At 37.8% G+C, this 25,741-nt stretch overlaps 3 protein-coding genes across 3 annotated transcripts; 1 reads left to right on the plus strand and 2 right to left on the minus strand.

The window, feature by feature from the left end:
* Nucleotides 1–1,812: 1,812 nt before the first annotated feature.
* On the minus strand, nucleotides 1,813–2,946 carry LOC110623004. The gene is made up of 2 exons (XM_021767806.2): nucleotides 2,474–2,946; nucleotides 1,813–2,396 (listed from the first exon to the last, which is right to left on the minus strand). Exons 1-2 carry the CDS (start codon nucleotides 2,798–2,800, stop codon nucleotides 1,959–1,961), a joined length of 765 nt encoding a protein of 254 aa, XP_021623498.1. The 5' UTR covers nucleotides 2,801–2,946; the 3' UTR covers nucleotides 1,813–1,958.
* Nucleotides 2,947–3,022: 76 nt separating this feature from the next.
* On the minus strand, nucleotides 3,023–9,174 carry LOC110623002 (protein NRT1/ PTR FAMILY 8.1). The gene is made up of 5 exons (XM_021767804.2): nucleotides 9,004–9,174; nucleotides 6,101–6,231; nucleotides 5,571–5,788; nucleotides 4,499–5,049; nucleotides 3,023–4,015 (listed from the first exon to the last, which is right to left on the minus strand). Exons 2-5 carry the CDS (start codon nucleotides 6,204–6,206, stop codon nucleotides 3,184–3,186), a joined length of 1,707 nt encoding a protein of 568 aa, XP_021623496.1. The 5' UTR covers nucleotides 6,207–6,231; nucleotides 9,004–9,174; the 3' UTR covers nucleotides 3,023–3,183.
* Nucleotides 9,175–17,437: 8,263 nt separating this feature from the next.
* LOC122724642 (myosin-4-like) lies at nucleotides 17,438–19,643 on the plus strand. The gene is made up of 2 exons (XM_043960179.1): nucleotides 17,438–18,316; nucleotides 18,387–19,643. The coding sequence occupies exons 1-2, from the start codon at nucleotides 17,438–17,440 to the stop codon at nucleotides 19,641–19,643; spliced, it is 2,136 nt and encodes a 711-aa protein (XP_043816114.1).
* Nucleotides 19,644–25,741: the final 6,098 nt, after the last annotated feature.

Consider the following 25,741-nt stretch of genomic DNA (forward strand, 5'->3'; position numbering starts at 1 on the left):
CCCGAGTAGTAGTCCCATGCTCCCATGATACGAATTTCTTAATTTTTATTTTTGCAAAAGATAAAAGGCTCTAGAAAAACAATCTAGTCCAACCCATTAAAAAAAAAAAAAAGTTAATCCAAAACCTAAAAACTTTAAACAAAACCAGGTATACCAGCCTTCTAAAAATGGCAAAAAGACAAAATTATCATTAATTATTTAATTTTACCAAATTTTATATTTTAATTTAAATTTGTATTGAACTATCATAATTTTTTAATGATAGTTCACACTTTTAAATGATAAGTAATAATTTTATTTAAATTTTTAATAATAATTTAAAAGTAAATTTCAATCAAAAATATTTTTTTTTCCATTATATAATTTAGCCTTTTAACTTAAAAACCAGAGTTATCAAAATTAGAGTAATTTCATGTAAAATGCTTCATTTTAAAAGCATTGGTTTCACCATAACTTTTAGCCATTATGATGCTATGTTAAGCTAGCAATTTGCTTCTTCCAATAGTGAAATAACCGTAATAACTGCTTCAAATGCTACTAATGATGATGATCAGATAAATGATGTTTTCAAATGGTTGTCTCATTATTTTAAAATATGGCAAACAAGTCTTGCTGATTATATAGTAAGAGGTTTTTGATTGTTGAAATTGTTGCAAGAGTTCAATCATGTGTAATGTTGTTGGGTCTTAAATGCGATAATAACTGAGATGTTCCAAAATTTCTTTAACGTTGTAAGAGATTTTTTGCGAAAAGAATATCTTATTCATTCATGGAGACCATTATGAACCTCATCATAGAAGCTCTGCATATTGTTAGTAAGCATCTGTTTTAACAATATTGTTGGAGTTGCTCTCGAAAAAAACACCCTTTAAATATACTCTTTTCTTTTTTAACAACATCTAAAATGGTGAGTTTTTTAGAAAAAACTTTCTTTTGCCTCCAAATTCAATGTTAAACATGCTCCAAGTTGGGAGAATGAGTATTTAAAAATGTTAGCTTCCTAAATGCTGTGAAATCTTTGGGTATTTCTTTTGATGATTCTTGTGAAACAGTTAGCTCTATGTGCTAATCTGGTATGGTTGAGCAACAATTTAAAGATGAATCTGAAGAACAAATAGAGAAATTTAAAGAGTCTAAACTTCAAAAATCCAAATATTTGGATGCTGATTGCTGAGGCTTCACACATTGAACTTGTTTTAGAAAAAAGCTGGTGATGCCAAGCAACAAAGCCTTGAAGAATATATATCCAAGTTACCAAAAAGAGATTTCAGTGGAAATTGGAGATATTTCAATTTCCCATTTTCCTGCTGAATTGAAAAGTCTATCATTATAGTTTGATTGAATTTATATGATTGTGATGTTTCTAGAGATGTGAAAAAACAAACAGAATTCTTTGTTTCAACTTTTTTGCTCTTGTTTAAGAAGATAAAATTGTAGCATTGTTCCGCAATACTAACCGTTAATTGTTTTAGTGGTAAATAGTATTTAATGAGTGGTTAATCAAATATTACAAAAAATAATTTTTCGTAATTCATTTCCTCACCCACTAAATATTATTAAAACACTAAACACTACTTTTAAAATTATTATTAATTTACTTGTTAGTGTTTAGTGTTTTGACTAAATTAAAACATTAATATTTACAGTTGATGGATAAATTATGATAAGTTACTTCTTATAAAGTTTAGCTAACCACGACCAAAACAAATATCTACTACTAAACTAACTATCAGCTACTACAGCAGCAGTATTACAGAACAGACCCTTTGTTTTTGTGAGCAACAGAGGCCGGGAATGGATAAAGCATCAAAATGAATGAGGAAAAGAAAATAGCTTCATGTATCAAACCCTAATTGTAAGTTTTCATTTGGGGCTATTGTATCTTGCTATATTCATTGGAAAGTGTTATGGCCAAGTATTTTACAGCTTAAACTTCATTAGAATAGAGGGGAAAGAACTCACTTTTTTTCCTTCTCTGTTTCCTCTATACTTTCTAACTCTGATGACAGTTTCTGCTCGTAGGTGAACTGAGTGATCAAACCCACCAAAATTGCTCCAAGAACAGCAACTTTCCGCCAATCAGGGGCAGATGACATGAAAGAATCAGCAATAGCTATGACTATCACCGCCATTAGAGCAAGGTATATGCTCTTTCTGGTTTTGGATCCAGCTTTTGCTTTTGTAAGATCTTTAATCCTCTCTGTTTCCACCTTAGCTTTGGCTTTATCAGTAGGTTTTTTCTGGCCTAGATTCTTGAAGAACATTCCTTCATTCCTGTCGTTCACCATTTGACCTTCAAAATCTGCTACCTTATTATCATTCTCCTCAATTTCTCTTTTGTTTAATTCTGCAGATTCCTCAAAAGCTTGCATCTGGCTTTCTATGTTCTCCATTATCTGCCAAATAAAAAAGAGTCGGTGGATAATCAAAGAAGGATTCTTTATGCACTGTATAATAAAGGAATTGAACAGACCCTGGAACCAGCTTCATCGAGTCCTCTGAGAGCGTCTTCTCCAATTTTATCGAATTCAGCATTGGCTTCTTCGGCAAATTGAGTTAGATAAGCAGATCTCTCGTCTAAGTAATCAGTGAGACGAACTTTTTGTGCTTGAAGCATAGCAATTCTGGCGAGCAGCTCTTGCTTACGAGTATCACCTTCAGCTGGGGAGCCCTCAGAATCAGGATCATTGGACTTGCAAAGGCAGAGGATTGAATTCTTTAGAGTGGTTGGTCTTCCAGTGTAGAAAAGGGCTTGCTTTGTAGGGGCGAAGGAGGCGTTAATGGCTTTGAAGGCGATCATCTTTTTCTTGTCAAAAGAGAGAACAAGGGGTCGGAATTTTATATGGAGCTGTGATGGATTTTGAACCTTTCATTTGGTAGACGTTATCCGTTGCAAGCAACAAGTGTGGTCCTTTTCGAAAGCTAAGCCTATTTGAAGAATTTCAAATTAGCTTTAATCCAAAGGAAACGTTTCAGTTTCAATTTCAATTGGCTTAATTTGAAGCTTTTTAACTGGTTGAACTTCGACTAACAAACATTGGAGTTCTACTACACTTAAAATTTCTTAACATGACCAAGGATATTTACAAGCAAACGACCAAACTAAACATAAATATTGTCAACATAAACATCAACATGAAATTACTAATGGTCTGCACACTGAAGTCTACGAACCGTTCTGTATCAATTGGCGAGGCCTGTTGGCTTCTTGTAAGTATACCATTTTGCAATCCAGAGATATACAAAGAAGTTCAAGAGGCTGAGGATAGCTAGTAGCCAGTAGAAGTAATCAAGATGGCCTCTGTTCAAGTTGTCTGGAATCCAACCAAGCTTCCCATGCCTTGTTGTAACATTTGTCACTATGGTAACCAGCAGAGTGCTTAAGTAATTTCCTAATGCAACTGTTGTAAGAGAAAGCGCCGAACACAAACTCCTCATTGCATCAGGTGCCTGGTCATAGAAGAACTCCAACTGCCCAATGAATGTAAAAACTTCTGCACATCCAATGAGAAAGTACTGTGGTACTTGCCAGAAAATGGACATTGGAATGTACTTGAGATCATAGTAGTTATTCTTCTGGACATATTTGAGGCGAATAACCTCTAACACTCCGGCAGTGATCATGGAGAAAATGGATATGACGAGGCCAATGCCCATGCGCTGCAGCTGGGTGAAGCCTCGTTCATTACCAGTGAATTTCCTTGCATATGGTACAATGATTCGATCATATACAGGGGCCCAGAAGATAACACTAAGGGTGTCAAACAGGGAGAGGGACGCTGAAGGAATCTTGAAATGTGGACCCATATGTTGGTTCATGGTGTTGCCTTGTAAAACAAACATGGTGCTCATCTGACTATACACGGTGGCAAAAACTATTCCACTTGCCCACACTGGAAGCAACCTGACAATGGCCTTCAGCTCTTCAACTTGAGTTACTGTACAGAGTCTCCATGGGTCTGCTGAGCCCTTAATGCTGTCATCTTGAGTCTCCACAGCAGCCTTGTCAAAAAACCTGAAATTTGATAACTTTGTCTATGTCAGAATGAAAATATCAATCAGCCAGACTCTTGATTCAATTCCAAAATACTGTCCCACTTTCATCAATACTGCAGTGCAAATACGAGAGCTAACAACTTAAAAAAGATATGAATTGTTTTTTTTTTGGGACATTTCAAGAACATATCCTACAAGTACCTAACAACAGATATAATGATATATGGATTTGAATGTGAGACTCATCTTGCGTGCCTGCTTGCTTGCCTACTGTAAAAACATGTGTTGATCTAACAATGTACCAGTAAACTTTTTATTTTTAATTAAGGGAGAAGAATGTGGAAGGTTTGAACTTTTAACATCATGATTTAATATATATGTATGTATATATAGATACACACATTTGGAAATGAGTAAAAAGATCGCTGGAGAAAAGCATGAACAGTGATGAGCAAATGGCTATAGTGAACCTGTATATTAGATATAGGATAAGAAACTTTACGTAAGCTTGTCTGTGTGCTCAAGCTTGCGGCTTCCTTGGATATTACTTTCCTTATCTGCAGTCTCATAAAGAATGGAACTATCAGCAGGAACTTGAACATGCAATTTTCTGAAGGATGCAACTATAACCTGGAAAATCCTTGTGAAGGGGCTGCCTCCAGGCTTCTGAAGTCGGTATAATGTGCTTCCTGAGAAGAAAAACACAACTGCAATGGCCATTGCAACAGCTGGGACACCAAAACCCCAGCCCCAGCCAACATTCATTTGTATCCAGACCAAAACAGAAGAAGCTATAAGTGCACCAATATTGATCGAGAAGTAAAACCAATTAAAAAAGGAGCTCTTCTTTTTCTTTTCATTGTCATCAGCTTCATCAAATTGATCTGCCCCAAAAGATGAGACACATGGCTTGATTCCACCAGTCCCAAGAGCAATTAAGTAAAGTGCAACAAAGCATGCTGCACTTTGTGCTGTTGTTGGGTGGCAGGAATTCTTATCACATGCCGGCTTTATACCGGGGACAGAAGCAGAAATTGTTAGGAATGTCATTCCCTACAAGAAAAACAAGTGCTTATGATTTCAGCATCTCTGCAACAGCAAGATTTATAGGGAAAATTTTATTGCTTGGTTCAGTGTCTTTGATTAAATTTAAATGTTAAACCTTGTGAGAGAGGATAGAATGCAGAATATTTTTCTTGTACAAAACTCCAGATGGATTAAAAAAGAAATTAGAAAAGAAGAAAGATTCTTGCCAATTGCCATCTGTATGTAAAAACCAAGAGTTCTACAAAAGTAGAATTCTTCTATGTCAAAAAAAAAAAAAAAGAAGAAGAAGAAGGACAATTGCTATTTGGTGCCTTATTCCCCATGTTAGAAGTTATTTGTGAAAAATAAATTAAGACATTTTCCCTCTTTAAGTTTCGAAGGACTTCCTAGTATGGCCGAGAAGAAAGGAAGAGAAAGTACACACTTGACCTTGATACTAGTCGATAGTCAAGAAATTTATTAAACTTATGTCAATTTGGTTTTTATGTATTCTATAGGTGAGAAAATTGGCTTGAAGTATTACTTACAAAAATGTAGATAATTACAAAAATAGCAATTGTCCAATATCTTCCCAAATATGCATCGGCTAGAAAGGCTCCAATCAGTGGGGTAATATAGCAGGTTCCTGACCAATTGGTCACATTGTTTGATGCAGTGACATTTCCCTGGTTGAGACGGTCCTGAAGATAATTCACTAGATTTGTACTCATTCCATAGTATGCCAACCTCTCACAGCATTCATTCCCTGCAAGGAAATGTCATTGTGATAAACATCTCAGGCTTATAGTGGCACATAAGAGTCTGAATCAGATATACAGCCACTGAAGAATGCTACATATACATATCCTACCTATTTTTTACCACTTGTTCATACTATCAATGTGTTGGTGTTCAATATTATGGTTTTGTTTTTAGCACTACATGATAAAAATTCATAGGTAGACATGGATTATGACAAATAAAACCATTCCATGATATGGAGTTGGTTAAAAAATGCAAAAGCATGTAAAGTTCTTATTATATTAACCAAGAAAAGATAGTCACATAAATGTCATACCAAGAATAAATCGGCATGCCTTCCAGTTTCCTGTTCTCTTTCTATTTGCTGGTTTTCCACTAATATCTACGGTCCCATCCTTTGTATAGAGGTCTTCCTCTGCCATAATTTCCTTCAAGATATGCTCTATGCTGGATATTAGCACACTCAATTAATTTCAAAAGATAATCAGACAGATCCTCAACATGCAAAATTATGCAAGTAAAATACTTAAATCATTGTAGTTGTCCATACTCTAATAGATGGCAGGATTAGAATATACTACAGCAATTAATAATATGTTAGAGAATTATAGTTTCTTCTGTTGCTTTGTCTTCCCAAACAGAGAAGATAGATAGTCAATCTGCAAATTTATTTTCCACATATATATAATTTTTTTGGTTATAACAAGGGAGGCTCCGCAAAGCCTAAGAGCACACACTCCTTGGGTAGGCTATACTCACAATATCATGATATAAATAAAGCATTAGACTGCCCTGCTTTCTGAATTGCAGATCGCTCCTGTGCCCAGGTTTAGAAACAAAACCTCCTACCCAGGCCCCATGCTCATCGTGTATATATGCCATCTCAGTGTTTCAGTTTTCAGTTACCATTCTACTTTACATTTGAGCATAAACAGCTTCTTCCCATGATAAGTCAAATTTTGTGTCCACTTAACATGTCATCTTCTGTTCATATCAGCAGTGCATATGATTTTTGACATAATGGAACAAATAATGGGAATAAGGAAATATTATTAAAGCCTAGGCCGAGTAGTTTGGTTGGTCAAGAGGTATATGCTTGATCTGAGGTCTAACCACACACTAAACTTTAAATGCAAAAAAAAAGAGAGATATTATTAAAAAAGCTAATTTGTTTTTCAAAGTCAAGTAGGGACTTTGAAATGATATGACGGTCTTAAAAATGCAAGATGATAAAGACCTCCACCAATGTTCCATAACTTTCTTTCAATATAAACAGTCATTAGGAAGATCCACAACTAGAATTAAGTTGCTAAAAAGGCAAAAATTTAAAAAAGATTCAAAAAATTACTTTCATTTTTAAAGAAAAATTGATGGGAGAGGTTCCACTTGTATCCTAGTGCATCCCAAAAAGTAGATTCTAAGGCTTTTTCATTTTATAAGGAAAATAAAGTTTCTATTTTCTATATAAAATAAGAAAAAACAAGTGTGAAAACTCATTCACATGTCAATCATAAGAGAAAACACTTTTTTATTAAAAAAACCACGTCTTTCATCAATAAAAAAAAAAAAGCATATTAACCCAAATAATTCAAACATTTTCGTAAGTTCAAGCTTAAATCATAAACTTCCAATTTTTGACAATTAAACCGGACCGCTATGTTATAATTTTAACCATGAGTCCAAATTTATTTTGACAAAAATCTAACATTGGCTTTTTTTTAATTATTTTTTAATTATCTTTTTTATCTATTGGATAAAATAATCCTAACATTTTTATAACACATGCATATCCCAACTTTTCTTGTATATTGAACAAAATAATCCAAACTTTTTCGCAAATTCATATTTATGTCTCAACCTTCCAATTTTGAATAGTGAAATTTCAATTAGTAGCATCCTAGGCTAAGGCTCCGAAGTAAGTGAAAAAGTCAAATTAGATCGACTGTCGCATCCTTGTCTAAGGATTCAACATAAGTGAAAAAATCAAATTAATCGGCAGCTTTCTTTGTAGCTCTAGATGCGACAGAAAAAATAGAACCTAGATGCGACTGAAAGAATAAAACCTAAATAAACATGGTGGCAACAGAGAAAGAAGTAATGGATAAGAGAGGCTAATTTAGAAAAGAAAAAAAAAAAACAGTTTTTCTCCTCTGCAACATCTTTCTAGATGTTTTCATAATTGTATTCTCAAGATATAAGTGTGAATTTCTAGAAAAGTTTGAATTATTTTATTTAATAGGGATGTAAAGTAAATTCAAAAAATGTTTATAGATTATTTTTATCTAATAAATAAAAAATATAAATTAAAAATTAAAAATATAAATTAAAAAATAATAAAAATTCCGATGATGAGCAGCAACCTTAAATTTTGGTTAAAATTAATTTGATGTCTCGGTTAAAATTTGACTTCAGTTTAATTGTACAAAATTGAAAATTTAGAATATAGAGTGAATTAACGAAAATGTTTGATTATTTGGATTAATTGGCTAAAAAATAATTATAAAATTTTAGTTTGTAAGTAAGAAAAATTTGCAAAGAAATTACACTATATAAATTTTAATTAAAGAAAAAATTGCAAAAAAATTACACTATTTTATAAATTTTAATTAAATTTAAAAAAATCAGTTTACGGCAATACAAACTTATATTTTTCAGTATTTATAAACATTTTTTTCAAAAAAGTTTGCAGTTTTTCACTGTGTGAACAGCCTTGAGAATCGTAAGGCAAGTTTTTCCTATAAAAAAAATATAAGAGTGCTACCGATAATTTCTGGAATCCTGAAAAATCTCCATTCAAAAAAGGAAAAAAAAATCCTCAATTATCTTATCTGCTAGACGCCATAACAAAGAATATTAAAAAAATCATATTCAAACAAAACTTGCATCGAGCCAAAAACCTAATCAATGATGCATACAAACTATAAAAAATTTAAAAGAAAAAACTCATCATTCAGACCAAAAATCATTATTAACAACACCGATAGAGCTGAAAAAATCTCAGTAAAAGGTGAAATCCTCCGAAAATCGAGAGGATGAAGAACAGAGACTGATTAGCGAAAGATAATTGAATTTATTAAAAAAAAACTCAAAAATCACAAAAACAAAACGCATTATAAAGAGAAAGCAACGGAGATCAATCGGAGTGAAGTCTCCACATAGAATGCATGCGAAGCAGACAAGCAAAAGAAAAAATAGAAGAGAAGAGAAGAGAAGAGATACCTGTAAGTGTGGCGGAGAGAGAGAGAGAGAGAGAGAGAGGAGTGTGTTTGTTTGGTAATGGAGAGAGCGGTAGTGATAGAGAAATTCGGAAGGGAGAGTAAATAAACAGCCTAAAATAGGAATCACAGTCCGATTCCCACTCTTGCACGCCTGTACATGATGAGATGAGAGATAATGAGGAGACTTTCGCATCTTTATACTTGCCAGCGCTACTCTGATTTTGCAATTCTACCCCTCAACTTTTTACTATTTCTCTTTTCTGTTCTCTTCTGACGTCATCACTAGACGGAGACTTCAAGTCAGTGTATCGTCCCTTTCTTTTACATTTTTTCAACATGGAATTTTATATAGGCTTATTCGGTTAAGGGGAAAAAAAAATTTTCTCTGGATAATTTTAGTGGAGAAAACCCAGTATAAACAACGTGCGTTGAATGGAAAAAATTAATATTTTTAAGTAAAAAAATTGGAAAGTAAAATAAAATTATTTTTTATTTGAAAAGATGAAGACCGAATTATTTTTTTTACTTAATAAAAATTAAAATAAAATATGTATATTTTCACACATTTCTACATAAAGTCCCTCAATTTTTCATTATTTTTTCTTTAATTTAAAGAAAAAAATTGATTTTTATGATAGAGAAAAATAATTATTAATTAATTTATTAATTTTGAAATAAATTTTAAAATGTTTTTAAAATATTTATTAATTAATTTTTTTATTAATTTTAATTATTAAATATTTAAAATAATTTAAAATACTTTTAATATTTAAACCAGTTAATATATATCTTTATAAAATTGATGGATTAAATAATAAAAAAAATTTCATATTATATTTAATCAAATAATATTTTATTGTTCAAAATTAATAATATGGCTAAATAAAATTTTAAAATTAAAATATTTTAATATATTTTTAAAATTAAAAAGTCAATTAATAAAATTTTTTATATTATACTAATTAAATAAATAAATTTTTTAATTTAAAAAAATAAATAAATAATAAAAGTTAATTTCCTTTCTCTGTATTTTCCTTTCCTTTTCAAACAAAGTGAAAATCCTCCTCCGTTTATTTTTTACCACTCCTTCATTCCTTTCTATTTTTTACCACTTATATTCTTTATTTATTTTATTTTTAAAGAAAAATTTTTTATAATATTAAAAAATTTATTAATTAATCTCTTAATTTAAAAAATATAGTAAAATAAAATTTATTAATTAATTTTTTAATTAATTTTAACTATTAAATATTTTATTAATTATATATATAATATAAAAAAAATTAATTAATAAATTTTTTAATTTTATAAAAATATCTATTAATTTAATCCATCTCACATTTTTTTATTTTTTTATCATTTAACGATTAAAATTAATAAAATTATTAATTAATAAATTTTTTAAAATTTTAAAATATTTTAATAAATTTTTTAATATTACAATAATTAAATAATAAATTGACTATATATAAAATTACAAGAATTTAATTTTAATAAAATGTAATAGTATATTAATTTTTTTAAAATATATATAGTAAATTTGATTTAATTTAATAGTTAAAAATATATTAGCCCCACTATTTGAATGCCCGTAAAAAAATATATATTTTACTCTTTCTGGGAAAAAAAAATATCATTGATGTGGCACGCCAGCTCATGGATTCTAATTTCCCTAATTAAATGATTATTTTTGTATATTTATTTTTCTTATTATTATTATATGAGATGCTTATTTCTTTTTATGTACAAATCAATGAATAGCATTCAATATCACAACAACGTTGTCTTATATAGCTGCTGTGCTGTGTCTTCCATTTATATGCTGATTAGGCAAAGCCAGCACGACTTTTACCCAATATATTTCCTGTAAAATTTCCAGCTTATGCAATATAATTTAATAATGCATTTTAAACCACATCTATTATATTTCCATCTGTAAATTATATTAAAACTAATAATTGTGTCCCGAAATTAAAAAAAAAATTAATTGTAACGTATATGAACGAGAACAGTAAAGGATGAATTCTTGGAGAGTACTCATGCTACACTGTGCTCTTTTATTTTTGAAAAAAAAAGATAGTAAAGAATAGAATAATATAAATTAATAATTTAGAAAATAATGATGTGGTTGTGAATTTCATTTCTGGAAAGTTGCTCTCCTGTCAACCTCAAACCTGTGATTTCTTGGCAACTAACATGATGATGACCATGGAGCAAATTCATTAGCTAATGAAGCCACTGAATTTTTTTGCACATTTTGTTAATTCTCTTGCTAGCCTAAATTTTTAGAACGTGATTTAACTATCCAATATTGGTAGTTGTTACTATCAGCTGATACTTATTCTTGTAGCCAAAATAGTTTACTCACATTAGTGGTAAAATTTTATGCAAATCATATCATTCATCTTACTATTAAAATTTTTTGAAAAGATGACAAATTTTTATTTTTATCGTATTGAATTATTCTATTATGTTATTGATATACAATTTCAAAAATTTAATAATCATTTTGGTGAAGTCAATATAAATTTACTTTTATATATAACATGTCTTAATTCTAATAACTCATTCTCTGTATTTGATGTGACTATATTGAGAGAATTTTATTTTTGATATGCATATGAACGAAAAATTTAATGATGTGAAAGAAATTGGAACTCTTGTTTAAAATATGATAAATATATTGTATTTTCCTTGATATATACATTAATTAAATTGTTATTGCTCTTATCAGTTGTTATAGTCGAAAGAGTATTTTTTGCGATGCATATAATTTAATTTTTTTATTAAAAAAGTATTTGTAATTAATTAAAATTTTTTAATATTTAAATATTAAAAAATATAAAAATATTTTTTTATAAAATAAATGAATTCTAAAATCACTAAAAAAAATTATATATATATTGAATACAGTGTTAGCCTTATTATAAAACCAATGGATGATAATTGCAGATTCCAATCGATGATTAAGGCTTGCACGCTTGCCGTATTTAAAGCGTAGCTTCAAACTCGGAATCATAGGTTTTTTTTTTGCCTTTTTTCTTTTCCACCATCGTTTTCAAAATTGCACATGTATCAAGTGTTTTTTGGAACAAAGCCATTGAGAAATGGAGTTATGTGAGAGAGGATGGTGCTTTCTCACTTTCGATGTATTGCTTTCATAAAGGTCAAAGAAAGAATCAACAGAGTTACGACTTCTAATTATATATTTATTTTATACAATTAATTCTAATTAAATTTTAAAAAAAATCTATTATCAATAAATTAAAATGAAAAAAATAAAATATTAATGTATTGAATGGAAAATAAAAATTTTCTTTATTAATTAGAATTCAATTTTATTAGCAAATATTGTAAAGTTATTCATTTTGAATATTATAATACTTGAGAAATTGACAAAATTAAATCAAACCTTTTGTGGATTGACTTAAGTAATAATTGATGGGAAGGTTTGAAGAATTTTTGTGACATCAGCAATTTAAAAAAAAAAAGATTTATTTTAGATTCCAAAGTAAATCATTAATTTGTAGCTCAAAGCAATCAATAATTGTGAGTTAAGTCATGAAATTATTATGATAAAAAATAGATTCAAATGTTCAAAATGAGAAAGAGAAGGTTCCTTGCTAATAAAGAGTTTGCTTATTCCATCATTTCATCAACATGATTCAATTAAGAATAATTTCCCAATTATAACATTTAATTATGCAATTGGATCATTCACTTTTGATATAACTTAATTGATTTATCTATCAGAAATTTTAATGCCTCTTGCCTAGCATAATATTAGATAATAATTTGAAATTATCAGTATTTGGTTTAAAGTAAAAAAAAAATTAAATTAAATTAATTTAAAAATTTAGTTTGATTTTTTATTTATTTTAATTTTTAATTTTAAAATTTTCAGTTATTTCAATTTAACTCGATTTTGATTAAAAAAATCAAACTGAATCAATTAATGATAATAATATATTATTTTAATAATATAAAAATTAAATTATATTAAAATTAAAATATTTTAATAAAAATTTAAAATATAAAAATAAAATGTAAAAAATAAAAAATTTATTAAGCATTTAAATTTATTAAATCATACTAAATTAAAGTAAATTAAATTAGAGAGATTAATTTGATTTAATTTTTAAATAAAATTAATTTAATTAAATTTTTATAAATATTAAAATTTTAATTTTTAATTTATTTAATTTAATTTAATTTTGAACGTAATCGTTTACCTTAATAATGATAATGATGATGAAGACTTTTGTATTTAGTGAGATTCTAGTATCCTATTATGCTTATCATCAAAGTAACAAAAATAATTATTAATTAATTAATTAATTTGCCCAACTTTCATGTTCACATTGGGAACAGTAGGCACAAGTGGATTTGTATTTAGGTAAATTGCACGAATTTTAGTATAATTAAAATATTAATTTTTTAATTTTTCAATTCAAACATTTAAATTTTTATATATTTATTTTATTGGTCTATTTTTTTTAAATAACTGATATTATGGAAGATGAAAAGATGTTTTTTATTTTCATATAATTGTGATATTTTAAAATTAAATATGAATTGATAATTGAAATGTTTAAATTTAAAAAATTTAAAAGAATTTCAACTTTCAATTGTCGTTTATTATTATGTTTCAATCCTAGATAATATAAAAAAGTTAAAATCCTCATAATTACTGATAATCTGAGATCCAATAGAGTAGGGTTTTACAAGGGTTTTGTATTACAGAATGATGGTTAATACAGCTTTCTTAGACTTCCCTCAAAAACTTAGTTTGTCTGGGGAGGGTGCTCCCCTTTTATCCTTTTTGCTTTGCTCATGGTGAAGTGTAAAGGCCTCTCCGTGATTGGGACACGCGGCTCTGGCATGCAGATTTGGGTGTACGAGGGTATCAGCCGCCTGCTCCATGCGTAACGGCCTCTGATTCTCTCCATGCGTACATCCGTGCGGATCTGCCAGGCTGTCTGAGTTGGGTCTGGACACTGGGCTGGGCTGAGAGTCGGGCCAGATGCTGAGCCCAAGAGGAGAGGGCTTGCTTGGCGCGGGTCGGGCCGGCCTGAATGGAGGAGATGGGTGAGCCTGGCCTTTGAAGGCATACGGGTCAGGCTTGTCTCGCGTGTGTGGGCCTCTGCTTGATGGGCTTTTGGCTATAGTCGAGGCCCTGGTCCGGAGTTAAGAAATCCAGCGGTTATCAATTGCCCCTTCACCTTCTCGGCAGTTATTGCTCCGACTGTCGAGGGGGTGAATATCAAAAACCATTAATACCGCGTCTGTTCGTGTTCAGATGCCTCCATAAAGTTCTTTCATCTTTCTGGCGTTGCGCAGTCTTTGAGTCCCATCTGCCTTTTCCATCTCTGGCTTTTCTCTATTCTTTCTGTTCTCCGCTGTTTCTGCTTTTCTGTCATCATTATCTGGGCTTGTCTTTTCTTTCCTTTCCGAGGAACGTCTGGCTTGGCTAGCTTAGAGTCTAGTATAACTCTATTTTGTGCTTAGGCCTCAGACTTCAAGTATATATCAACGCCAGTTTTTCTTCGTTTTCAAACTCTCTGTTGGTACAAGGGTTGCCCTTGTTGCAATTTTCTGTCTGCTCCCTTCTTTCGGCGAGATCGTCCTGTTTCATCTGTGGAGGATCCATCTGACGCCTTCTTTAAGTGGCCGGAGGTAATCCTGAGTTTTTGTGTTATTTTGTTTTTCTCTGATAAGGATTCGTTCTGACTCGTATCTGTTTTTGAACTTTTTGCAGTGCCTGAGATAAAAATGGGTCAGTTCAAAAATTTTAAAGATTTAAGGTTACCTTCAGGGGGTCTGAACGAGGCTTTGGAGGTTCTGCTGCTAGGACAGTCGCTGGGTGAGGCTGTTCGGCAAGTTGCTGAAACGGTTTCACCCAGGTCGTCTGGCCGGCCTCCTCCTTTGCGTGTTGTTCGGGCTCCTGAGAGGTGCTGGCTCCATATATGTTTCAAGATGCTGAGGGTTCTAACTTGTTCCATTGCTCTTCAGAATATTTCGCTGATTTCCCTGAATGTGCATGGTTGTATCGAGCCTCACATTCGGGTGTAGGTTTGCAACATTCACTTGTTCCATTGCCCTTCAGAATGTCTATCTATGATGGAACAGTGAATGTTGTTCAATACCTGTATCCTGCGTGGCCTTGGTGTGAAGTATCAATATTATGCGGAACCAAGGTCCACCGCACCTCCTGCATCGCATTTGGGTAACCGAATGCCGACCTATGGGGGAAACGCTTTCTCTGAATCAACGTCAGGAGCTTCCTTACAGCGGCGAGACAGATCTTGGCCTTTCTGCCGAACTCACATATCGAGCTGGAGTATCCTCCGGACCGAAGACTTGAATACTGAGGTCGGATGTAGTCGACGAAGTACCCGGATATGTAAATCCATTAAGAATAGTCTTCCATTCTGTAATGTAGGTTCGGATATGTAAATCCTTAAAGGATAGTCTTCCATTCTGTAATGTACTTTTCTTTTAATGAAATTCCTATTTTTCGTTCATACTTGAGCTTGTTTCTTTCTTTGTTGTGGATGAAGTACTTGTATTGTCTTCTTTGTAGTTCTAACTAGCTGAACTTTGTTTCTTCCGAACTAAAATAATAATACTCGGGAACTTCCGCTTTTAGTCGACAAACCGAGTTCCGGACTGACCCAACTCATTGGGAGGTCGGCTTGCTCCCCCGAGATATGCTGTCCGACCTACGAGCTCGATCTTAAGATATAACTAACTGGGAGGTCGGTTAGCTTCTTCCGAGCTGTATTATCCGGCCTATGAGCTTGGCTTTAAAACTTACTCAACTGACTGGGAGGTCAGTTAACTCCACTGAGCTGTACTATCCGACCTACGAGCTCGGACTTATCTTGAGCTTTGTGCTTCTTTGGTTGATCGAGGTCTCAAGTTACGCTTTCCGAACTGGACTGACCGATCTGCGAGCCCTATTTTTCCGAGCCAAAATACTTAGTCGTGAGCTTCTGCTTTCGATTTTCTTCTCCCGAGCTAGAATACCGAGCTGTGAGTTCTGCTTTTAAGTTGAACTCTGAGCCTTTAGCTCTGTATGACTCCGAGGTGTCCTCAGCGCCCCGGTCTCTCAGTATTTATTTTAATAACAATCGCGTCAGAACTTATAATTTTCTAAATAATAAGCAAGTCTGACCTGGACTGTGCTCCTGTTCGCTCGTACTGTTGAGTCTCTTCACAACTTGCCCCTTTATCCCCTTTATTGATAAAGAGGTAAATCTTTGTGGGCTAAGTTACTTTGACTGACAAGTTGGGCTTCTTATGCGGCGCGTGGGCCCTTGAACCCTGGGCCATTATGATGGACTTGGCCCCTGTTGTGTGCAGAGAAGCCCAGCGGTCATCCTTTTGCCCCTCTTTTTGCCCCCTTTACCTTCCCACCGGTTAGCCAACCGTCGGGAGGGTAAACTTCGAGGGTAATTAATGATCGCGCTGCTCCAAGACAAAACTGTACAGATTAAAGTGCTGTTTCATTATTTGGCTGTCATTTCGAATTCCTTCTGCCTTTTGAGGAAAACAACTCCTTTCTGCTTTCTGTCTTCCTGCCATTCCTTCTGCGTTTTTACCTTATTTCATTCTCAGGTACGCTTCCTTGTTCTTCTATGGCGATTTCAGAACTCCCTGATGTTGTTAACATTGAGTCCCACATTACCCCTGCTAACATAACTAAATACATTTCTCGGAGGCTTTTGGATACTCCTCTGTATCTGATTCGGGCACCTCTCCCAAATGAGAGGATAGTCCTTCCTTATCCTCCTCCTCCGGGTTTGGTGGATCCTCAAGAGTATCGTAGTATAGTGTTCTTCTTGAAGCAGAGAGATTTTGGTTTACCGCTTCCTTTTACTCCTTTCTTTATTGAGGTTTTTGATTACTTCATGGTAACTCCTCGAATGTTATCCCCAAATTCCATTTTGTTCATGTCTTGTTTCGAGTCTATCTGCCTGGGGTGGGGTTTTGCACCCACGGCCTGTCTGTTTGTTACCTTTTTCCGCCTGGTAAAGGCGGCTCAAAACTTCTATTACTTTTCCCCCCGTAGGGGGCTGTCTCTCCTCACTGGCTACAAGGATTCTATAAAGGGATGGGTAGAGAATTTCCTTGTGGCCGAGCTGAAATCAGGTTCCGGCCGAGAGTGGGAGGTAGATTTAAGGTGGGGAGAGATCTATCCGGGTTGCAACGACCTACCCGAGTTGAGTATTATTGAGCAAGTAGGGTTGCTCCGGCTGACTTCCGTTGATCGGAAGTATGACGTCGAGAAGTGTTTGTACGTGTCTAATCGTAGGGACGTCCGGTCCATGGGTATAGCACTCTGCCCAGTTATTTGGTTTCTCCTTTGCTTGTAATATCAGGATGTATGCTAACTTTCATGATTTCGCATTTTCGCAGCTTCGGAAGTAAAAATGGACGAGGTCAAGTTTCCCAAGAACTTTGTCCTATCTCGGGACAATATTCATGCAATCGTCGACGCCTTTTCAGCTGGTCGTTCAGTATCTGAAGCTGCTGCGGAAGTGGTTCAAGCTACTTCCTCCAAGAAGGTTAGCCGATCTCCAGCCAAAGTTCCCTCTCAAGTTGCAAAGCCGAGCTCTCGCAGCTCCAAGTCATCCAGGCCATCTGGCCGTGGCGGACCGAGCTCGCCTTTGGAGTCTGCCGAAGGGTCTAGGTCTGCTCCAGCCTCCTCAGAGGCCGTGATAGAGGCTTCCTTGGTTATCACGGAGCAGACTTCTGTTGTTGAGCAGGTGGAGCGGGGTACTGCCCACTCTCCTGAGAAGGTATCTGGGGGTAAAGACAAGGAGGATTCCGGGACAGGACTGGAGATCGTCCTTATTGAGGACCGAACTCCAGAGGATCTCACCCAAGATGCCCCTGCCCCTGTGAGGACTGAACCTGAGGGTTCTGGGGTCGTTCCAGCAAAGACCGGGGACAAGCGCCCAGCTCCTCCGAGAACGTCTGTCCCATCTCCAGCTAGGAAGAAATCCAGGGCTACTACAGGGTCTTCCATGGCTCTTCCTCCCATTGGGAAAGGAAAAAGTGCTGCTGCCGAGCTTCCGTTACCTTCCTCTGGCAACGCTTTGAAAGCGTCGGACATTACCTCTGAGTCTCCAGCCAGTGCTGTTGCTGACCTGCTCAGAATGCAGATGTTCGGCGGGGTTACACAAGCTTCGGATCCCCGTCTTCTTGCCCTGACTGGTCTCTTAGCCAGTTCTACTGAGGAACAGGTATCTTTCCGATCTCGTTCTCGTGAAGAGCTCGGGAACACAATCAGGGAGATGCTACTGATGGTAAGTCATTTTTCCCTGTCTTTTCAGTTTGTTCTGTTTTGTTTTCTTGACTGTTGTTCTCCTGTGCCAGGTGACGGGTCTTGTCACGGAGGTGGATATCCGTGATCATTCCTTCCGGGAGTCTGTAGACCGCCGGATTGAGGAAGCGCGTAAAGAGGAGAATATATCTGCAACTAATGATGCGAGGGGGAATCTGGCTGCTGCTCGAGAACAAATCCAGACCCTCCAGGCGGAATTGAACTCTGCATTGGAGGCCCTTAAAAGGGCTGAGGAGGAAACAGCTGAGACAGCGAAGCACACCTCGTCTTTAGAAGATGAGCTGTCTCGGACTCGCAAAGTTCTCCAAGAGTCTGATGAGAGGGCAACGGCCTTGGAGGCTCGCTGCAAGGGAGTTTCGGAGCAACTATCCTCTATGGCGAATGCTCTTCAAGAGAGGAATGAGGCTTTGGGCCAAAAAGCGGAGGTCCAGCGCCAGTATGATGCCTTAAAGGCAGATTTTGATGGACTTCAAGCTCATATGAAGGAGGAGAGAACTCAGAAAGAGGCGGCCCTAGCTCGGGTGCAGGTCCTCGAGCAGGAGTTGAGTGCAAGTTCTGACCGTATCAGAGATCTGACTTCTTTGGCTGAAGAATTCAAACTTCGTCATGATCAACTTAACCAGGAAGTCAGGGCGTTGGAATGTAAAGCTCAGCTGGTACGCGAGCAATGCATAGCGGAGTATCAGGAGTCTGACGAGCTGAAGGAGAAAATCGTTCAGGCCGGTGAGTCGGCTGTTCAGGACTACAAGGACTCTTCTGAGTTTAAGGAGTTTGTAGCTGAGGCCTGTGAAGCGCATCTTGGTAAATATTTAGCTTCTGGTGAAATGAAGAGGGCTATTGTTAATGAAGCCCTTCGTTTTTACTCAACCGGCTATAATCGTGGTTTAAGAGAAGCTAGGTGGGCTCCTGATACCCCGTTGTCAGAGCTTCGCAAGCGTGAAGTAGATTCAGATGGCGAGCCAGTAATGTATGGAGAGGATGATTTACCTATGCCCCGGGGAGATTGCCGTGTTGGTGGCCGGTCAACTGTGTCTTCCTCGGATGACGCCGAGCTGGAAGAAGAGGACGTGGAAGTCCTTGGGTCGAAGGATGACGACCCTGTTGCTGAGGAGGAGAACCCCAACCTTGGGTCGGAAATTGCTCCTGCTGCTGATGTTGAGAGCTCTGATCCAAGGGATACTGAGCTTCCTGCAGATGTTACTGCAAATAGGGATAGTGTGGGCGAGGGAGTTTTAACTGATGTAAGTCCTTTAAGGACTATCTATCCTCCTACTTCGCCTGAGAGGTGAATTGTAATGATTTAATAAAATATCAATTTTTTGAACTGTCCTGGTTTTTCATATGCCTTGTAATGTATTCTTATAAGTGCTGTATTGACCTTTAGCTTTTAGCTAATAGTGTGATCAAATCTCGTACTTTGGTAAACTGACTTGGGCTTCGGATGTAGCCTTCTTCTTCTTTATTTATGCCTTAGACGGTTAAGTTTCTAGAGAATTTTGGTTTTTTCCTTGGCCTTCATGCCTTTGGGTTTTTGAGGATATATGTTTATCCGAGCTGGGAGCCCGGCCTTTTATCTTGGCTAAATTTTTAATCGTTAGTATGCATTTTGGGTTCGGCACTCTTTGGCCGTCGTGCCCTTTGCCTCTTTATGAGGTCGGAACATATTTACTGGCTGGGGTGCCCCGAACTTTTCCTCGAGGTCGGAACCTAATTTGTTTTTTTTTTTTTTTTTTTTTTTTTTTTTTTTTTTTTTTTTTTTTTTTTTTTTTTTTTTTTTAGTTTAGGGTTCTCCTTTTTTGTGAGGTCGGAACCGTATCTTCTGCGAGGTCGACAATATTATGCCCCGAGCTTTTTCAGGTCGGAACCCGCTTTTTACGAATTTGTCCCTGCGTATGATAGGGGAAATTTTCATTTTTCGGGAGGCTCTTAAATCCTTCACCGACCATTATTTTTCAGGAGATCTTACGAGATCCTGTTTGTTTTTTGCTCCGGGGTGATCCTGAGGATCCTGGTCTTTTTTTATTTTATCCGGGATATCTTGGGGATCCCGGTCTTGTTTGGTTACCCGGGAGATCTTGGGGATCCCGGTCTTGTTTGGTTACCCGGGAGATCTTGGGGATCCCGGTCTTGTTTGGTTACCCGGGAGATCTTGGGGATCCCGGTCTTTTTTATTTTATCCGGGAGATCTTGGGGATCCCGGTCTTGTTTGGTTACCCGGGAGATCTTGGGGATCCCGGTCTTGTTTGGTTACCCGGGAGATCTTGGGGATCCCGGTCTTTTTGTGGGAAAATATTATTCATAAAGATAATCACATTGTATAAACAATTTTGCTCATTTTTATCGAAATACAATGCTTTTCTTACAAATATTTCAAGGGAAGTACCTTTTTAGATGCTGGATGTTCCAAGCGTGGGGTTCAGGATTTCCTTGCGTATCTTCTATTCGGTATACTCCTGGCTTGACCACTTTCGTCACTCTGAAAGGTCCCTCCCAGGTTGGCGCTAATTTTCCTGCAGCTGCTCTTTTCCCTGTAGCTTCTAGGTTTCTTAAGGTCAGGTCGCCTACCTTCAAGCTTCTTTCTCTGACCTTTTGATTATAATACCTCGCTGCTCGTTGTTGATAGGCAGCAGTTCGGATTTGAGCTTCTTCCCTCACTTCTTCCAGAGCATCCAGGTTGCTTCTCAATTTGTCCCCATTAGTGTCCTCACTAACGAATTGGACTCGATGAGTGGGAATCCGCAACTCGACTGGGACTACGGCCTCTGTGCCATAAGCAAGTGCAAATGGAGTTTCCTTTGTGGGCGCTCTGGGAGTGGTCCGGAGTGTCCATAGGATGCTATTGAGTTCTTCTGCCCAATTCTCCTTTGCACCATCTAACCGCTTCTTCAACCCTTGGAGGATAGCTCTGTTGGTAACTTCTGTTTGACCATTGGTCTGGGGATGAGCTACGGAGGAAAACTTATGCCATATTCCCATGTTCGTCGTGAAGGCTTTGAAAGTGTTGCAATCAAATTGTCTACCATTGTCTGAGATAAGCACTCTGGGTATGCCAAATCTACAAACGATATGCCCCCATACGAAATCTATCATTTTACGAGCTGAGATGGTGGCTATAGCTTCTGCCTCTGGCCATTTAGAGAAGTATTCCACGGCCACCACTACAAATTTTCTTTGCCCCGTAGTCTTGGGGAAGGGTCCCAGGATATCGATTCCCCATTGTGAGAAAGGCCACGGACTGGATATGCTTGCCTGAGGAGTGGCAGGGGTCCTGATGGCATTAGCGAATCTTTGACATACGTCACATCTCCGAACAAACTCTTCTGCTTCTTTTTTGACCGTGGGCCAATAATATCCCTGTCTGAATATTTTGCTGGCTAACGTCCCTGCTCCCTCGTGGGCTCCGCATAGACCTCTATGAATCTCTTCCATTACCTTTGTGGCTTCTTCCGGACTCACACATCGGAGCCATGGGCTGGACTTTCCTTTTCTATACAAGGTTCCCCTTATTACTTGGTAGTTGGCCGCTCGAGCAGCTATCTTTCTGGCTTCGTCTTTATCCTCGGGGAGCTCGCCCTTCTCCAGGTACTTTAGATACGGGGTCATCCAGTTTGAGCTCTGTTCCACCTGCAGTACCGTGTTTGTTTTTTCAAATGCAGGGGTATGGACATGCTGTATGTACACTTCATCGGGGAGCTGCTCTAGCTCCTCTTTAGACAACCGACTTAGCAGGTCTGCCTCCTCGTTTTCTTCTCGAGGTATTCTTTGAAACCTGATGTTGATTCCTCGACTTGTGAACTCGGCTTCTAAAGTTTTTACCTTATCAAGGTAGCTTTGCATGATGGGGTCCCTGGCCTGATACACTCCCATCACTTGATTGATTACCAGCTGTGAATCACTATTTACTTCGAGGTCGGTTACCCCTATTTCCGAAGCTACCAACATCCCATTCACCAGGGCTTCATACTCGGCCACATTATTAGAAGCTTTGAATTCTAGCCGCAAGGCATAACACACTTTAAAGCCCTCCGGCCCCTTAAGCATTATTCCAGCACCGCTGCCCTCAGCGCCTGATGCTCCATCAACATACAACTTCCAGCTGAATTCTTGAGAAGGCTCTCCCTCTCCCCCTTTTTTCGACATGCTTGAGGCTGATTCTCCTTTCTCCTTGTTGAATGTACACTCCGCTATAAAGTCAGCCAGTGCTTGAGATTTTATCGCTGTCCGAGGTCGATACTCCAGACAATAAGGGCTGATTTCCACGGACCATGCCAACATCCGTCCTGAAGTTTCCGGTCTGTGTAGTATCTTCTTTAAGGGTTGATCCGTCATTACAACTCCTTGATGACCTTCCAGGTAAACTTTGAATTTCCGGACCGCTAACAACAGGGCGTAGGCTATCTTTTCGATATTCGAGTATCTGACCTCAGCATCTCTGAGCACCTTGCTAACATAGAAAACAGGTTTCTGCTCCCCTTCTTCCACCCTTACTAAAACCGCGCTGACGGCCTGTTCTGAGGCTGCCAGGTATATCAGGAGTTCTTCTCCTTTTAAGGGGCTACTAAGCACGTGGGGCGAGCTAAGATATTTCTTCAACTCTGCAAAGGCTTTTTGGCAGTCTTCTGTCCATTCAAAGTTTGGCATCTTTCTTAATTTCTTGAAGAATGGCAAGCATTTCTCTGCCGACCTCGACATGAATCGGTTGAGCGCCACTACTCTCCCGGTTAATCTTTGTACATCCCTTACGCAGGTCGGATCCGGCATACTTAGTATAGCTTCCACCTTCTCTGGATTAGGCTCGATCCCTTTTCCGCTCACCATATACCCCAGGAACTTCCCTCCCCTGATAAAAAAGGCACATTTTGCTGGATTCAACTTCATTCTATATTGATCCAGCACCCCAAATACCTCCCTTAAATCGGCAACGTGTTGCTGGAAAGTTGAACTCTTGACCACCATGTCATCCACATACACCTCCACGTTTCTGCCAATCTGGTTTTTAAAGATCTTATTCATCAATCTTTGATAAGTTGCCCCGGCGTTTCTCAACCCGAAGGGCATAGCTCTGTAGCAGTAAGTCCCATCTTCGGTTATAAATGAGGTTTTTTCCTCATCCGAGCTTTCCATCGGGATTTGATGATAACCGGACATAGCATCCAAAGAAGACATGTAATCAAAACCGGCCGTTGAGTCGACCATTTTATTAATATCGGGGAGGGGATAACAGTCTTTAGGGCAGGCCTTGTTTAGGTCGGTAAAATCTATACACATCCTGTATTTGCCATTAGCTTTTTTGACTAACACAGGATTTGCTAACCACTGCGGGTACATTACTTCCCTAACAAAACCTGCCTCCTCTAGCTTCTGCACTTCCTCCCGGGTGGCCTGTTGTTTTTCTCTTCCCACTACTCTCTTCCTTTGCTTCACCGGTTTAGCTTCAGGGAGGACATTCAGCCGGTGCGTCATTACCTTGGGATCAATTCCCGGCATATCAGAGGGCTTCCATGCGAAGGTCGGCGCGTGACTCCGGATTAAAACCATTACTTCATCTTTCAGTTCTTGGGTGAGGTTGGCATTGAGGCTGAAAACTTTGCTTGCTTCTACTTCTGACAGGGAGAAAGTCTCCAGTTCTCCAACTGGCTCTGTCCGGGCCTCCTTGGTCTCATCCCTGACCTCCAGAACTTCCGAGTCAAGTGCTTCTCCAATTGAGCTCGGCTCTGCCACTGTAGCCAGGTATACAGCCCTTGCTTCTTCTTGACAGCCCCTAACTACTCCCACTCCTCCTTCTGTTGGGAATTTGAGTGCCAGATATCGGATGCTAGTGACAGCCTCGAAATCGAACAACGCCGGCCTTCCCAGAATCACGTTGTAGCACAATGGGAGTTTGGCTACCACAAATACCTCGTGATGAGTGCGAGCTCTTGGCGCCTCTCCCAAGGTGACAGCCAGTTTCACCTTTCCCTCAACGAACACCGGCGCACCCCCGATTCCTTTGATAGGTGACTGGTCTCGAACTAGCTGTTCCTCCGGAATTCCCATCTGCTGGAAAACCCGGTACGGCAGTAGGTTAACCTTACTCCCGTCATCTATCAGGACCTTCTTTACTCGGAAATTATTGATGACAGCCTCAATGACTAGTGCGTCATCGTGAGGCATCTGAATGCCTTGTGCATCTTCCGGAGAGAAAGTAATGGTCATAGGAGAATGCTCCATGATCTGCATGACTTCACCCTGGCTGATTTCCCCTTCTCGATTTCTCTTCTTTCCTCGACGGCTCATCCGTCCTCCTGTTCCTCCAACAATCATATTAATGGTCCCGCTGGATCCATCGTTCACTGGCCCGGCTCCTGTTTTCCTCGGCATCTGGGTTGCCGGTCCGGGCTGAGGTCTCTGCCCCTCCGGTTTCTTAACGAAATTTTTGAGATGCCCCCTCTTTATTAACCTTTCAATCTCCGTAATCAGCTGGAAACAATTATTCGTATCATGACCATGCGTCCGGTGATACTGACAGTACTTGTCAGGGTTTCTTTGGTCTGCCTCCGACCTCAGGGGTCTTGGCCACTGGAGAAAATCCTTATCTTGAACTGCCATGAGCACTTCGGCTCTGGAGGCGTTAAGGGGAGTTGGCTTTTCAGGAACCCACGGAGGAAGCGTTCTTGGTTCAAGCGCTCGTGGAGGGGGAGGAGGCCTTTGTTCCCTTCTCTCCCAGGCCTGCTTATACGGCTCAGGCCTCTTCCCATGCTTCCTCTCATGTCTCTCCGGCCTTTTCTCCTCCGGGGCTTTTTCTTTTGTTGCCATCCCTTTGGCAAATCTGCTTGTCACTAAGGCATCATCCTGCCTTATGTATTTCTCCGCTCTCTTCATTAACTCGGCCAGTGAGGTCGGAGGTTTCCTGCTCAAAGAGCCGAAAAACTCGGCAGAGGTTGTTCCCTTCTGCATAGCCTCCACTGCCCTTCCTTCGTCTAGCTCGGGAATCTGCAGGGCCTCCGTGTTAAAACGAGCAACGTATTCTCTAAGCGATTCTCCTGCCTTCTGCCTCACTGTTTCTAGATAACTCGTCTTTCTATCTGCTGGCACCCCGGCTATGAACCGGCTGATGAAACGAGTGGCCAGATCTCCGAAGCTTTTGATGCTTCCGGCCTCCAGACTATTGAACCATGCTCGTGCTGGTCCCGAAAGCGTTGTTGGGAATACCTTACACATCAATGCATCCGATAGAGTTTGCAACTCCATGAACGTTTTATAGTTCATGACATGCTCCCTCGGGTTGCCAGCTCCGTCATAGGCAGCCATTGACGGCATCATGAATTTCTTGGGGACAGTCTCTTGCTGTACCACCTTCGAGAAAGGAGAAGAAGTAGGCAAGGAAGTTAGGCTTTGATCCTTCTTA

The sequence above is a fragment of the Manihot esculenta genome, chromosome 9, assembly GCF_001659605.2.
Source record: "Manihot esculenta cultivar AM560-2 chromosome 9, M.esculenta_v8, whole genome shotgun sequence".
Lineage (NCBI taxonomy): Eukaryota > Viridiplantae > Streptophyta > Magnoliopsida > Malpighiales > Euphorbiaceae > Manihot > Manihot esculenta.

What these genes read in the sequence shown, in the direction of transcription:
- LOC110623004 (XM_021767806.2), bottom strand. Translation starts at nt 2,800, where the DNA reads ATGATCGCCTTCAAAGCCATTAACGCCTCCTTCGCCCCTACAAAGCAA. An exon ending in TCGATGAAGCTGGTTCCAGG is followed by an intron (nt 2,397 to 2,473) that starts GTCTGTTCAATT and finishes TTTATTTGGCAG; the next exon opens with ATAATGGAGAACATAGAAAG.
- LOC110623002 (XM_021767804.2), bottom strand. Translation starts at nt 6,206, where the DNA reads ATGGCAGAGGAAGACCTCTATACAAAGGATGGGACCGTAGATATTAGT. An exon ending in GGCATGCCGATTTATTCTTG is followed by an intron (nt 5,789 to 6,100) that starts GTATGACATTTA and finishes ATTTCCTTGCAG; the next exon opens with GGAATGAATGCTGTGAGAGG. An exon ending in TTGTAATTATCTACATTTTT is followed by an intron (nt 5,050 to 5,570) that starts GTAAGTAATACT and finishes TTTTTCTTGTAG; the next exon opens with GGAATGACATTCCTAACAAT.
- LOC122724642 (XM_043960179.1), top strand. Translation starts at nt 17,438, where the DNA reads ATGGACGAGGTCAAGTTTCCCAAGAACTTTGTCCTATCTCGGGACAAT. An exon ending in TCAGGGAGATGCTACTGATG is followed by an intron (nt 18,317 to 18,386) that starts GTAAGTCATTTT and finishes CTCCTGTGCCAG; the next exon opens with GTGACGGGTCTTGTCACGGA.